Source organism: Symphalangus syndactylus, chromosome 6, assembly GCF_028878055.3.
Source record: "Symphalangus syndactylus isolate Jambi chromosome 6, NHGRI_mSymSyn1-v2.1_pri, whole genome shotgun sequence".
In the NCBI taxonomy this organism is placed as follows: domain Eukaryota; kingdom Metazoa; phylum Chordata; class Mammalia; order Primates; family Hylobatidae; genus Symphalangus; species Symphalangus syndactylus.
The window spans coordinates 132489827-132506363 of NC_072428.2; the positions used below are offsets into that span (position 1 = coordinate 132489827).

General features: G+C 44.2%; 1 gene segment (V, D, J or C); it reads left to right on the forward strand.

Annotated features, from left to right (window-relative positions):
• The first annotated feature begins 11086 nt into the window (after window positions 1-11086).
• Window positions 11087-15498, forward strand: LOC129485452 (T cell receptor beta variable 7-6-like). The segment is given in 3 exon segments: window positions 11087-11161; window positions 14707-14905; window positions 15017-15498. Coding segments are annotated over 3 exon segments (690 nt in total).
• The last annotated feature ends 1039 nt before the right edge of the window (window positions 15499-16537 follow it).

Below are 16537 nucleotides of genomic sequence, written 5' to 3' on the forward strand. Positions count from 1 at the left end.
CTGCCGTTGTCAGCATCTGAATGATTTGAATCTTACCCTGGCTCTGGACCCTCTTCTTGACCTTGCACTAGACGTTTCATGCAATCAAATCTCAACGGAAACTGTGTTTGGAAATCTTTTCCCTCTGTTTTTGTGGAAATATAACAATGATAATAATATTGTAATGATGATGATGTTGATCATTTCAGCTATTTCATTCAGCACATTTTAAACTTCAAAGAAATGCACACAAATGGTTATCCTGGAAACAATTTCCAAACCTTAGCTCAAAATGAATTTTGCTTCTCTGGAGTGCTTTAACTTTTCAGTGTAACAGACACAGCCCAACACTGTAGTTATAGTTATGTATAGACTGGTGAGGACACTTCCACTTGTCTGCCCACTTCCTTTTCTGCCCACTAAAATAGCTCCTTAGTGCATTAGATATTCCTGCCAGAACTTCGGAAGCAATGAACTGCCCTGGTCCAGTTGTCTCCTCTGATAATGCACTGTGTGTGTCCAACTCTAGTATCTACCCTAACTTCTGCCCAGATTCTCTTGTACTAGAAATCATTCTAAAGTACTGGTTAGAATGTTTGGGAAGGCAGCTTCCTGGGAATCCTCTGAAGGACTGTGGCTGTCAGTGATTCCCTCGTAACACTTCTTGAGAGCATCTTGTATTTCATTGAACGTAGGACTCTCAGTTATTTCAGTCTGTCTGCTCTTGTTCACCTCTGAAATCTGTGTGGCTTGTTTGTGTTGATTTCCTTTTGTGCTGCCCCTTGGTCATTTATTTGTATTTTTCCTTATAAACCTGATTATTTTCGACATTGTACCAGACACTATGGTTGTGGAAATAATTTTTGGTCTAGGATGACATATCTTTCTCCAGAGATAATTTTATTGTGTCTTGTAAAGTACATGGATGCATAAACAATCCAGGACTCCCTGAAACAGAATGCAAGGCCTAAGGTGTCCTGGAGCTCCTGGAGGGCAGGTTTCCTGCTACTTCATTGTTTCTATTCAAGTTCCTCAGTGGTCACACTCAGTAAATTCTGGTCTTAGCTGTTACCCCCCAGCCTGTGAATCAGCTTCCTGAGAGCTGGGCTGGGATCAGCAAATGCCCCTACGGGCAGTGACTGCGGTGTTCACTCCCCCAGGCTCCTGCCTTCTCCAAGATTCTGGACCAGTTATCCCTCATAATGTTTTTGGGATATTAATTAGTTTCAGTTTTTGTTAGTGTGGTAATTTACCCAACTATTTAAATAATAACACAAGGGTTAATTTTGTTACAAGAAAGGGGTCCTGATCCAACCCCCAAGAGAGGGTTCTTGGATTTCATGCAAGAAAGAATTCAGGGTGATTCCACAGTGAAAAGCCAAAGCAAGTTTATTAAGAAAGTAACATGGTGAAAGAACAGCTACTCCATAGACCGAGTAGGGCTTTCCCAAAAGTAACAGGAAGAGCGCATCTACCCTAGGTACAATACTTGTTTATATATAGGATAAGAAAAGATCGTTGAGAGATGTGCTCTGCTGCAAGGGTTTGTGATAAAGGATTAATTTTCTTAATTACCGTGTTTTGCAAGAATCAATATTATTATCTTTAAAGCGAAATTAGGAATGTTTCTGTTCTCAGGATATTGGCGTATGGTGACACTCCCAAGTCTGGGTCTGTTTAGTAAACATTATTAGTCTGTTGCCTTAACCATAAACATCTAGAGGTTAGCGATATCTGACTTTCTGGGAATGCAGCCCAGCAAGGCCCAGCCTCATTTTTTCACTTAAGATGGAGTCACTCTGGTTTGAATGCCTCTGACAATTTGAGTTTCCTCTTCTGTAATTACTCAGATGAAGGTCAAAGAATTTTATTTAAAGTTTTAATTTTCTTTGAATTTCAATGTCTGATTCTTAGTCTGTGATTTGCTTGATATTTAACTTAAATAGCATAGAGGGATGTTATACTGAAACTTTAATTTCGAGGAAAGGACTTTTTTAAAAACTTGAAGGGGATTTATAATCAAATTGGGACACTCACTTGGTTCTGACATTTTATCATTTAGAGTGTTATTATGTTGTTAATTACATAACCTTTGATGCTTCATTGGAACAGGGTAACGAGAATAGAGAGTAAATATTTAAACTTGATCAGATCTTTGACACACTTGACAAAAACAAGCAATAGGGAAAGGATTCCCTATTTAATAAATGGTGCTGGGAAAACTGACTAGCTATATGCAGAAAACTGAAACTGTACCCTTTCCTTACACCTTATACAAAAATTAACTCAAGATGGATTAAAGACTTAAACGTAAGAACTAAAACCATAAAAACCCTAGAAGAAAACCTAGGCAATACCATTCAGGACACAGACATGGGCAAAGACTTCGTGACTAAAACACCAAAAGCAATTGCAACAAAAGCCAAAATTGACAAATGGGATCTAATTAAACTAAAGAGCTTCTGCACAGAAAAAGTAACTATCATCAGAGTGAACAGGCAACCTACAGAATGGGAGAAAATTTTTGCAATCTATCCGTCTGACAAAGGGCTAATATTCAGAATCTACAAGGAACTTAAACAAATTTACAAGAAAAAAGCAAACAGCCCAATAAAAAGGGGGCAAAGGATATGAACAGATGCTTCTCAAAAGAAGACATATATGCAGCCAACAAACATATGAAAAAAAGCTTATCATCACTGGTCATTAGAAAAATGCAAATCAAAATCACAATTAGATACCATCCTATGCCAGTTAGAATGGCAATCATTAAAAAGTCAAGAAACAACAGATGCTGGAGAGGATGTGGAGAAATAGGAACGCTTTTACACTGATGGTGGGAGTGTAAATTAGTTCAACCATTGTGGAAGACACTGCAACAATTCCTCAGGGACTTAGAACCAGAAATACCATTTGACCCAGCAATCCCATTACTGGGCATATACCCAAAAATTATAAATCATTCCACTATAAAGACACATGCACACATATGCTTATTGCAGCACTTTTCACAATAGCAAAGACTCGAAACCAACCCAAATGCCTATCAATGATAGCCTGGATAAAGGAAATATGGGATATATACACCATGGAATACTACACAGCCATAAAAAAGAATGAGTTCATGCCCTTTGCAGGGACATGGATGAAGCTGGAAACCATCATTCTCAGCAAACTAACACAGGAATAGAAAACCAAACACCGCATGTTCTCACTCAAGTAGGATTTGAACAATGAGAACATATGGGCACAGGGAGGGGAACATCACACACCAGGGCCTGTTGGGGTTAGGGGGTCAAGGGGAGGGATAGCATAAGGAGAAATACCTAATGCAGATGACAGGTTGATGGGTGCAGCAAACCACCATGGCACATGTATACCTATGTAACAAACCTGCATGTTCTGCACATGTATCCTGGAACTTAGAGTATAATAAAAAAATAAAAATAAAATAAAGTTGATCAGAGAGCAGAGAGTGAACATGGAATTTACTTCATTCCTGCACTGTCATGACTCATTTGTGCCACGTTTTGTGAGCACACCTGAGGGGCAGAAGTCAGAATTGGAGGGAGTCACAGGTGTGTGGCTATCATCTTTTCCTACTTAAACCCAGTCCCCTGGAAACCTGCTTGGTCCCACATTTTCCATTTGGGGGAACTTCCCTAAAGTGATACACTGGTTTTTGTCTTTCTATCATTTGCCAAATGTTTCTTATGGGAAGGGAAATAAGTTACCTTATTTAGTCTCCTCTTCATCTGAGGTTAGTCTCTCTTCATCATCACCCTTTCATCCTGGCTACTGAGAAAAAAAGTAGATTCTTTTGGTGCTTTTTCAACATGCACTAAGATCAGTGGAGAACTTTCTTTCCTTACAGGGTTGGCCTGTAGTTTGCAGGGGAGAGAGAATGGATTAAATTCTGATTCCGAATAGTGTAGGTTGGCCTATTTGCTCTCCTATCTGAGCACTGTTGGTTATTAATATTAACACTGATATTTTATCTCCACTTGTCTGACTTCAATGTCCATCTCTCGGGTGGTTCCATCTTAGGCCATAACAACATTAAGATTGTTTTCTGACCTTCTAACACCAACAAATCATAATTCCCATATCTCCATGACTCAATAAAGCAAAGCACAAGTCCCCTGTGTCCTGGTGAGAGAGCACATTTGTGCTGTTTCTGCCTACTGGCCACAAGGAGGCACTGTGGCTTTGTTGTCATCACAGTCAAATGGGGAGGGGCGAAGATGGCTCCTTGGAAGATTCTTTTTTTTTTTTTTTTTTTTTTTTTTTTTTTTTGAGACGGAGTCTCGCTCTCTCACCCAGGCTGGAGTGCAGTGGCGCAATCTCGGCTCACTGCAAGCTCCTCCTCCCGGGTTCACGCCATTCTCCTGCCTCAGCCTCTCCGAGTAGCTGGGACTACAGGCGCCCGCCACCACGCCCGGCTAATTTTTTGTATTTTTAGTAGAGACAGGGTTTCACCGTGGTCTCGATCTCCTGACCTCATGATCAGCCCGCCTCGGCCTCCCAAAGTGCTGGGATTACAAGCGTGAGCCACCGCGCCCGGCCGGCTCCTTGGAAGATTCTTAAGGGAAACCCTGGGTTTGGCCCTAGATTCAGGGAGCTGGGCTGCAGATGTCTGGAATGAAGGCTGGGAATGAAGGAATTAGAGACCAACCAACTTGCCTGTATTGGTGTGGGAGATGAGTTTTGCTCTAAACTGAGCTCTGAATGGGGCTGAGTGGCAGGTGTGTTTGCAGTGGATCTACCTCTGAGCTCCCTTAAGATGTGGAGGCACTAGGAGCTGGGGAGGTGCAGTGCCCATGTTCTGGGTTGGGAAAGCAGAGAAGCAGTTTTCATGTCACAGGAGCCTTGGAGAGCCTGGCCCCAAACCCCCAAACCGGCTCAGGCCAGCCCTACCTGCTCTGTTAAAAGTAGAAGGAAGAGCAGGGAGAGACGGAGGTGCTACCCTGGACCATCGGAGGGACCCTGTCCCCCAGTGAGGTGGCAATCACAATTACAACACCAGCAACATATACACTTATTAGGCAGACACTAGGGTGGAGTAGAACAGAATTTTCTCCACCAAGACCTTTTGCTCTCAGCAGGAAAATGCCCCAGTCTATTAATAGTTCACCTCTGCTACTCACTTCAGACTCCTGTGTGTCCCCTGGAAGAAGGTGGGGTCTGGGTAGAGACAGTATCTTTTCTTTTTGGCTTGAATTAAAGTTCTTTCCATATGACTCGTTCATTTGCCTCTACCTGTATCTTGTATCTAGCTTCTGCCTCTTGTATTCATGTGTGCCTTGGATGCTATAAAGTATTTGATTTCTACTGCTGCTGTAATGAATTACCACTGATTTTGGAGGCTTAAACAAAATACATTTGCTTCCTACAATACTGGAGGCCAGGAGTCCAAATTGAGTGTAACTGGGCCAAAATCAAGGTGTTGGCAGGGTTGCGTTCTTTCCCAAGGCTCTAGGGGAGAACTGTTTTTCTCCCCTTTTCAGCTTCTAGAGGCTACCAGCGTTTCTTGGCTTGTGACCCCATTCAATCTTCAAAGCCAGCAGGGACTGACTGAGCCTTTGCTCATGCTGCATCACTCTGACACTCTTTGTCCTCCCTCTTCCACATTTTAGGACCCTTGTGACTACATTGGACCTGCCAGGAAAATCCAGGACACTCTCCCTGTATGAAGGTCAGCTGATTGGCAACCTTACTTCGTGTGGAACTTTAATTTTTCTTTTACAAGTAACAACACATTCCTAGGTTCCAGGGATTAGACCTGGACGTGGTTGGAGGGCCTTTGTTCTGCCTACCAAACCTAGGAACTTGGTAAGAGGGAGGAAAACAAAATGATCATCTGGAAACCAGAATACTGACCACCGTTTTGCATCCCAGGCCTAACAGACACAAAAAGGGTTGGAGCCCACAAGGAAACAGACACCTCAGGTCTCACAAGGTGTAAACTATTCGCTCCTTAGGATGGGCAAGTCCCCTGGGGTGCAGGGGACTCAGCAGTATGCCTCTGTGCCAACAGCAAAAATGTGGCCCTAAACTGCTCCTTCTTGGTTAGCAATTAACCTAGTTGACCAACCTACAGAGCATAGGCTTCTCTCAGCTCTGTACACTCTACATCCTGGGAGGAAGTCGGTTTCTGAGATGCAAGACTCTTTTATAAGGAAAGGCCAGATGTAAAGATTAAGAAACGATGAGCTTTGCCAGAGGTAAAAATAAGATGTAAATCAACTCTGGAGCATTTAATTTCCAAATGTTTATGAAAAAGACAATCTTCTTCCTGTTTTATTGTAGGGATAAATAATGAGAGAGATTCTGCACTCTGGGCTTTGCAAACTCACTAGAGTTCAAGAATAAATACACTCAGAGAGGTCTTTCACTACAAAGAAGAGCTTTGAAATCGAATGAACTTTCAGGATATCAGTTTGGCTCCTGTATCTCTAACAATGCAGTTGACATGCTTGCTTTTCCTAGGGAGCTCAGGGGCCAACTCCTAACTCACTTGTGGATAATTGAAGTGCATTCAAATGAGTAGGAGCACAGAGCCGTCAGGGAGAGGAATAGGAGAGTTTGCAGAGAATCTGGCTTTCTGTAAGACAATGAGTTCATCTTGAAATAATTGGAGTGTGAGGTGCAGATGAATATAGTTGGCAAGATCCTAGGTAAGATATACTATAGAGAAGGCTTTATGAATTGCTAAGATCAAGACAAATCCACAGGGAGCCTCCGTAGGTGTGCATTTGTGTCTCAGATCAATTATAGTTCAGTCCTGCCCGATTCATCTCCCAGAGATGCAGCCTCCATTTAAATAAGGAGTTTTCAAATTGCGGGTGGTGGCCCATTCAGTGACGTCACTCACAGATGCACCTTGTGTGGATAAAATGTCACCAAATTCATTTCTTTGCTCATGCTCACAGAGGCCCTGGTCTGGAATTTTCCACATCTGCTCTCACTCTGCCATGGGCTCTTGGACCCTCTGTGTGTCCCTTTATATCCTGGTAGCGAGTGAGTTCTCCAATATTTATTATGGTCATGCTGGACCTCTGTCTAGATGACTCCTTATATTTTCCTTATTCTGTCCCCCAATTCTGTCTTCTTTTATAGCACACACAGATGCTGACATTATCCAGTCGCCCAGGCACAAAGTGACAGAGATGGGACAATCAATAACTCTGAGATGCGAACCTATTTCAGGCCACAATGATCTTTTCTGGTACAGACAGACCTTGGTGCAGGGACTGGAATTGCTGAATTACTTCTACAGCCGGACCCTCGTAGACGACTCAGGGATGCCCAAGGATCGATTCTCAGCACAGATGCCTGGAATGATACATTCCAGATGTATCATTCTCCACTCTGAGGATCCAGCCCACGGAACCCAGGGACTCGGGCCTGTATTTCTGTGCCAGCAGCTTTGCCACAGCACTGCAGAATCTCCCCATCTCTGTGCAGAAACCCTGGTGCTTCCTCTTCTTCCCACAGCTCTCAGCAGTCATGAGTAAAGTCTTTCCTGCTCCCCTCTCACCATAAAAATTAAGTGGGTTTGGGGCATGACAAAGACAGAAGATGGTAGGATATTAACATAAAAAATCATGTGTAGGGGATAATGTAGAAAATGTGTTTTGTGAATTTCTCACAAATTGTCTCAGGAGTCAGAATTCACAGGCATGTAAGATAAACCTTAATTACCCCCACTGTAGGGTTCCTTGCCTCCAGGTGTTTGCCATCCCCATTAGCAAGCTGAGCGCTCCTGAGAATGGCTGTCTTTTGAACTAGTCTGCCCTCTGCATGCTATTTTCACTCTAAGCTGTGAACACAAATTTCCCCTACAAGTTTTCTTGATTGTAAAAGAAAGTTCTTTTCTATGGCATTTCTTATAATGTTAATTTCAACTTACCATTTATATAGGGATTTTGCATTGCACTTAAAGAGTAAACCTCTTGGGGGTAATACAGGCAGTGAAATAGGTTAGATGTAAGCTGCTCCTCCTGGACTCTAGGGATCTATTTGTCTTTATCCTGCTTAAGGAGAGCCAAGTTCTAGCTGAAGGCCTGTGCCAACTCACAGGACACTGACGTGGTCTCTTCCACTGCCTGCTTGGAGCTATCCACATGTATCCACACAGGCTGTCTAAAAGCACACAGGCCTGGCCAGTCTTACTTTCCTCCCTGATGCTGTGTCCTGGACACGCATATCTATATATTTTTTCTGGTTTATGCCACATATTTCTACACAGCGCTTGCAATTCATTCTGAAGAGTCATAATTTCTTTCTTCTATAGTGGTACTTACATACTGATCACTTCTCAACCCCTATCAGGGTATCATTGGCAGTTGTAGCAAACTATTCCTGTATTTTGATTGCCCAAGGCAATTTGAGTTTGACAAAGAGCACATTTGTGCTGTTCCTGCCTACTGGCCACTAGGAGGCACTGTGGCTTCATTGTCATCCAGAGTCTATGGGGGAGGGGCTGGGATTGCTCCCTGGAGGATCCTTAATGAAAACCCTGGAGTTGGACCTAGATTCAGGGAGCTGGGTTGGAGGTGTCTGCAATGAAGGCTGAGAATAAAGGGATTAGAGACCAATGCTTTTGCCTTTATTGATGCGGAGATGGGTTTTGCTCTAAATTGAGATTTGAATGGGGCTCTGAGTAGCAGACGTGCTTGCAAGAGGATATACCTCTGAGCTCACTGAAGATGTGGAGGCACAAGGAGCTGGGATGGTGAAGCACCCGTGTTCTGGGCTGGGGAAAGCAGAGAAGCAGTTTCTGTGTCACAGGAGCCTTGTAGAGCCTGGCCCCAAGCCAGCCGAGGCTAGCCCTACCTGTTCTGTCGAATGTAGAGGGAAGAGCAGGTAGAAATGGAGGCGCTACCCTGGACCATGTCAGAGGGAGCCTGTTCTCAGGGAGCTTCAATCACAATGATGCTACCAGCAGCATAAAAACACTTATTAGCAAGGCTTAGGGTGGAGTAGGACAGAATTTTCTCCCCCAAGAACTTTTGCTCTGGGCAGGAAAATGCCGCAATCTAGCTCTAACTCTATTACTCCAGATGCCTCTGTGTCCCTGGAAGAAGGTGGGGTCTGAGCATATAAAAGTTGTGTTTGTTGGTTTGTTTTGCCTGGGTTGATTTCGTTTTTCCATGTGATCGCGCATCTGACTCTACCAGTATTTTGTATCCGGCTTCTGCCTCTCTCTCTCATGAGTCCCATGGCTACTATAAGGTGTTCAATTTCTATTGCTGCTGTAATGAATTACCACTAACTTGGTGGCTTACAACCACACAAGTATTACCTTACAGTTCTGGAGGTCAGAAGTCTAAAATGGATGTTACTGGGCTAAAATCCAAGTGTTGGCAGGGCTGCATTCCTTCCTGAGGCTCTAGGGAAGAACTGTTTTTCCTCCTTTTCAGCTTCTAGAGGCCACCAGTGCTCCTTGGCTCATGGCCCCATTCAATCTTCAAAGCCAACAAGGGCTGGCTGAGCCTTTGCTCACTCTGCATCACTCTGATGCTCACTTTTCATCCTCCCTCTTCCACATTTTAGGACCATTGTGATTACATTGGGCCCCTATATTAAGGTCAGCTGATTGGCAACCTTACTTCACTTGGAACTTTAATTCCCCTTTATCAGGTAATTTAACACATTCATAGGTTCCAGGGATTAGGCCTGGGCATGGATGAAGGGCCATCGTTCTGCCTACCAAACCTAGGCACCTAGTAACAGGGAGGAAAACATGCTGGTCCCCTTGAAAACTGATTGATGACCACCGTTTTACATTCTGGATCTAACACACACAACAAAGGGATGGAGCCCACAAGGAAACAGACACCTCAGGTCACACAAGCTCATCTGTAAACTATTTGCTCCTTAGGATGGGCAAGTCCCCTGGGGTGCAGGGGACTCAGCTGTATGCCTCTGTGCCAACAGCGAAAATGTGGCCTTAAACTACTTCTTCTTTGTTAGCAAATAACCTAGTTGACCAATTCATAGAGCAGAGGTTCTCTCAGTTCTCTACACTCTACATCCTGAGAGGAAGTCAGTTAGTGAGATGTAAGATTCTTTTATAAGAAAAAGGCCAGGTGTAAATATTAAGAAATGCTGAGCTTTGCTAGAGGTAAGAATAAGATGTAAATCAACTCTGGAGCATTTAATTTCCAAATCTTTGTGAAAAAGACAATCTTATTTCTGATTTATTGTGTGGATAGAGAATGTGAGAAATTCTGTGCTCAATAGAGTTCAAGGATCAATAAACTCAGAGAGGCCCTTCACTGCAAAGAAGAGCTTTGAAATCTAATGAGCTTTCGGGACACCGATTCAGCTCTTGTATCTTTAACAATGCCGTTGACATGCTTGCTTTTCCTGGGTAACTCAGATGCTAACTTCTAACTCATTTAAAGGCATTTGAAGAACTAGGAGCACAGAGCCACCAGTGAGAGATATAGGAGAGTTTGCAGAGAAGCTGGCTTGCAACAAGGCAATGAGTTCATCTTTAAATGCTTGGAGTTTGAGGTGCAGATGGATATAGTTGGCAGGCTCCTAGGTAAGGCATGTTATGGAGAAGGTGCTATGAATTGATAATACCAAAGCAAATCTACAGGGATCCTCTGCAAGAGTGCATCTGTATCTCAGATCAATTATAGTTGACTTCAGTCCTGCCTGATTCATCTCCCAAAAATGTAGCCTCCGCTTAAAGGAGCTTTCAAGTGGGGGGTGGTGGCCCATTCAGTGATGTCACTAACAGATGCATCTTGTGGGGGTAAAATGTCCCAAAGTATCTTTTTTTGCTCGTATTCATAAGGGCCCTGGTCTGGAATGTGCCACATCTCCTCTCACTCTGCCGTGGACTCCTGGACCCTCTGTGTGTCCCTTTGTATCCTGGTAGCGAGTGAGTCCTCACGTATTTATCATCCTCATGCTGGGCCTCTGTATAGATGACTTCCTGTATTTTCCTTATTCTGTTTCCTAATTTTGCCTTCTTTTATAGCATGCACAGATGCTGGCATTATCCAGTCACCCAAGCATGAGGCGACAGAAATGGAACAAACAGTGACTCTGAGATGTGAGCCAATTTTCGGCCACAATCTCCTTTTCTGGTACAGACAGACCTTCGTGCAGGAACTGGAACTGCTGAGTTACTTCCGGAGCCGATCTGTTATGGATGACGCAGGTATGCCCACAGATCGATTCTCAGCTGAGAGGCCTGATGGATCATTCTCTACTCTGAAGATCCAGCCTGCAGAGCAGGGGGACTCGGCCCTGTATGTCTGTGCAAGTCGCTTAGCCACAGCGCTGCAGAATCTCCCCCTCCCTGTGCAGAAACTCCGCTGCTTCCTCTTTTCTCCACAGCTCCCAGCAGTCCTGAGGCAAAGTCTTTCCTGCCTCACCCTCCCCACAAGAATAATTAAGTGGGTTTGGAGCATGTCAAAGACAGAAGATGATACAATATCAACATACAAAATCTTGTGTAGGAGATAATGTCGAAAATGCATTTTGCAAATTTCTCACAAATTGTATATGGGGTCAGAACTCACACACAGGTAGGATAAACCTTAATTACCCACACCGTAGGTTTCCCTGCCTTCCTGTATTTGCTACCCCCATCCAAACAGTGGGAGCTCCTGAGACTGGCTATGTCTTGCCTACTTCATTCCCTTTTCACTCTAAGCCTTGAACAGAAATTTCCCCTGCAAGTGCTCTTTATTGTAAATGAAAGTTCTTTTCTATGATTGTGGGCATTCCTTTATAATGCTAATTTCAATTTACCATTTATATGCGGATTTTTACATTACACTTAAAGAGACCTTCAGTGTGGATAATACAGGCTGTTTAATACATTAGAAGTAAGCTACCCCTCTTGGCCTACAGGGATCCATTTGTTTCTATCATGCATAAAGCAAGCCAGCTGCTAGCTAAAGGTCTGTGTGCACTCATAGGACACTGATGAGATCTCCTCCACTGCCTGTTCTGGAACTATCAATATGAATATACACAGGGTGTCTAAAAGCACACAGGGCCAGGTGTGGTGGCTCACGCCTGTAATCTCAGCACTTTGGGAGGCTGAGGCGGAAGGATCGCTTGAGGTGAGGAGTTCAAGACTAGTCTCGGCCTCCCAACGTGCAGGGATACAGGCGTTAGCCACCATGCCTGGCCTCTCCACCCAATTTTTAAGCCCATGAGAACTAAGGCTGTGCCTGCTGCATTTACCAACATTGGTGCCTGGCATGTGGGGAGACCCATTTCACAGAGAATGGATGAGTGAATGAGAGGCTGAGCAAGTGATGAGTGGGTGGAAAAATCAATAGCAGGAACACGGTACACCTACTGTAACCTGGCAGAGACCTAGCATTAAGTACAAGAAAGCCCACCCCTTTGATTGCTGGCCTAGGTCGGTCTTGGAAAGTGATGGGGAATCACCATCATGGCAGCCACACCTGGGTCAAGGCTTCCTCTTGCGGCTGCAGCACAAGACCTCCTCCAGGTCTCTGTGCTCTCCTTCAGGGTCTTTCCCCACAACAAATCGAGACAGATCAGAGATCCACTTCTAGAATTCCACCCTTAAAGATTATTCCTTGAAACCACTTCTGGTAAGAAAATCTCCATTAAGTTTGCATCAATAAAACAGGGCCACTACAAGTTTGAGAGTGTAACAGATTTATGATCAGAATTAGACTTTATGCATACGCGGGAGTCGCTGAGGAAGAGAAGGTCTGGAGGAGAGAAGTCAGAAGGTGAGGGAGCCAGTCAGTAGCCAGGGCTTCTGGAGCTCTGGGCAGGACAGGCTGGATTGGCAGAGACATGGGAGGATCAGAGCATGCCAGGCCATGCAGTGGGACCTTGAGCCAGGAGCAAGGAAAAGGCCAAGGAAACCTGCTTCTGGGGAAGCTGTTCCCACTCTATGGGGGCCACCCCTGCAGGTGCACTGCCAAAACAGCAGCCTGGCTGCTGTTTGCCAGCGTTTGGGAAGATGAACTGGACACAGAGTGCAGAAGGAACAGGACTTCCTAGGTCTTTTGGATGCCTCTGTATCTGCTGGTCACAGACTCTCACTGTCTGACCACAATGACCTGCCAAGTATAATAGTGACTGCTTTTCATCTGTCTTCCAAATTTTACCAAATATATCCTTGACAATCTCTACCCCAGAATGATAAGATAAATGGCATTCTGGGAAAGGCAGGCTCTTGCTTTGCAAAGTTGACTTAACACAATTCAGCCCAGGATGGATTCTCCCAGATTAAGGCTTTGGATCACACAACTGCCCCAACCTGCCATGGTCCCTGGACTCTTCTCCATGGACACCTGTGTTGCCCAGGTGAATGTGGACACAATTTGTATGTGGATGTTCCAGACACTGACTACTAACTTTTCTTTTAATCCTGTACCTGAAATCTACCTCCATCCAGCTGGTCTATATATGTATGAGATTTATTTTTTAAAAAATAGAAAATTTGAATTCTATTCTAAATCTTTACTTGGGACTGTCCATAGAGCATTTTTGACCCTACTAAGCTGTATTGTGGGTGTATTTGGCAGCCCAGAGTGCGGCAGACTGTTCTTGGGCCCATACATTTGCGAGTTAGACTGGAGATGCCTATAAACATGACAGATTCTTGGTGTTGTTCACTCTCAGTCCAGGCCTCTCTGGAATGTCACAGACTACCATCAAACAGATAGATCCACAGTATGAAGAACATAAGGACATAAAAATTGGAAACAGTATATCTAGTAATGCCTCATACAATCACTGAAAACAAAATAGTAAGTCAAACAGTTGATGAGCTGCTCCTGTGTCAGTGATGGATCGGCAGGAGTGATCTAGAATGCAGCACAGAAAATTAAAAGTGAAATATGAAAAAGTTAAAGAACAGGGAAGAAAAAAAGGATGTTTCCCGTATATTAGAATGTGCATATTTTCATAAATTCCCATTTTTTCTTGCATATGATTGCAGTTTTAAACAGATAAAATAGGTAGAATGTTATGAGGTGATATTTATGAGATGTTAGCTGAGAATTATTTAGAGGTGTTTAAGGACCTAAATTCAGAGTTTCCAGAATCAAAGTGAATCTCAAGTAAGACAAATAGTCAAGTCATCGGGAAATTGTAGAACATGAGGGACAAAGAGAAGATTTTGAAAGCAGTCAGAAAGAAAACAGAAATACCTCCCATAGGAGTAGATGGAGAACAAGAGTAAGTCAAGACAGTGGTTAAAAATAACCATTAGCTCAATTGTCATTCTCCTTCATTTAAGGTGACATTGATTAAAAAAAAAAAACTGTTATAAATGGAATATGAAAAAAGACCGCTGTGAGTTTCTACCAAGGTATCTTTTCTGAATTACAGTTAACAAAGGTGGGAAATTATCCCGAAGAGAGGCATGAGAGCAGTTCGTGAGGGAACCCATGGGATGGGACAGACCCACTGGACATGTGTGATGGGGGGAATGGAGGAGGCTGGGGCATGAATGGGGATGGCAGAGGGGACCTTGACTGGCAGGAAACACAATGAGCTTAAGCCCTTTGTGCCCTATGTTAGGGGCGCTGTTGGTACATCCTACAGACAGAGGAGCGGCTGTGGAATGCAAAGATGAACTCAGAGAGGCAGCACGAGGCCTCTGTTTCCAGACAGCTCTGGAGGCCAAAGCGATGAGCCAAGCATTGATGTTAAAAAGGAGGTTATAAATATTTAAAGCATCACCTAAGTGTGTTCTAACAGAAATGCTGTGGCCCTGACATCCTGGGGATTGAGAGAGGAAGTGATGTCACTGTGGGAACTGCCCTGTGGAGACAAGGACGTCCCTCATCCTCTGCTCCAGCTCACAGCGACACTGATCTGGTAAAGCCCCCATCCTGGCCTGACCCTGCCATGGGCACCAGGCTTCTCTGCTGGGTGGTCCTGGGTTTCCTAGGGACAGGTGAGTCCTCAGAACACAAAGTAGTTTCATTTTTTTTCTGTGTGTAGGCACTTGTGTGTGTGAAGACTACAAATATTTTCCTTATTCTGTTGCCAAATTCTATTTCCACAGATCACACAGGTGCTGGAGTCTCCCAGTCTCCCAGGTACAAAGTCACAAAGAGGGGACAGGATGTAGCTCTCAGGTGTGATCCAATTTCAGGTCATGTATCCCTTTATTGGTACCGACAGACCCTGAGGCAGGGCCCAGAGTTTCTGACTTACTTCAATTATGAAGCTCAACAAGACAAATCAGGGCTGCTCAGTGGTCGGTTCTCTGCAGAGAGGCCTGAGGGATCCGTCTCCACTCTGAAGATCCAGCGCACAGAGCAGGGGGACACGGCGGTGTATCTCTGTGCCAGCAGCTTAGCCACAGCGTGGCACAGTTGCCTCCTTCCTGCTCACAAACCTCATCCTTCTCTCTCCTTGCAGCTCCTAGAGACCCTTAACAGGGGCCTCTCTTTACTCCTCACTTTTCATGGGAAAAAGGCAGATGTGGACCTCGCTGTCCTTTGGGTAGGAAGAGACCACAGATTCATTCCTGAAACACAGTGACTGCAAATGTAGCTGGTGAAAACAATTACGGCCCACTGCACTCTAGGAGTCCTCGGAGCCAGCTCACTGCTCCAAGCAAGGAGTGGGTGTCTTAGCCTTGGCCTTCAGGGCAGACATGCATCTTCTGTAGGTCTTGGAGGCTGCTGTGCTGCCCACATACATGAGGTTGTCATAGGCAGGAAACACGCTTCTTCTTCATATGTTGGGGCATCTGGCATCTGGAAGGTCTGAGGCTACATCCCCAGGAATATCTTTCTTCTGAAGCCTGTTCTACCCCGTCACCTTGGAAGTTTCTGCAACAAAATATCAAACATCTCTTCCTGTTTGAAGTAAAGGTCTTTGCAAATTTGTGGTCCTTATTGATAAATACAATCATGGTAACAGTAAGACTTCACTTCTTCTGCCTACTTCAAGCCACGTGTATCCTTTATTTTGTTTGCATTTGCCATTGCTGCTGTCCTGACAGACAGAAGCATACGTTCACCACCCCTGCCCGTTCACCTTGATTCCCTCGGGAAATCTAATTTCTAGACTCCGAGGGTTTTCATTGCTGTCCAGCTCTTTTGATTTGAAATAATTTTCCTGAGGCCAACTCAAGATGTGTTTTATTTATAATATTGATTCTATTTCTTTTTCTTTTATTCTTCATATTGTGTATTATTATATAGTACTTGTTATAAATAGAAGTACAATGATTATATTGTGATAGAATCTTCAACTCGTCTGTGGGTGATGCTGCAGTTTGTATCTATGAAAGCGAATGCACTGGTCAGAGCTGATGTGATTATGGATCATGGGTTTCGGGGAGTCCTCGGCGACAGACCACTTCTCCAAGTCTGGGACTCAGTGTCCCAGACGCAGCCATGATAGAGGTGCCCTGAGTCTTTCATAGCTAGGAGGGGCATCACAGCCCTCCCAAATTCTCTGATCAGAAATTGTGGTTGTACAGACACCAAATTTCTTTCCCCAGAGAATGATGGTCTCTGGTTGGGAGTTGCTCTAGACTCATTTTTTATTGTGCCATCATGAAATCCCTCCT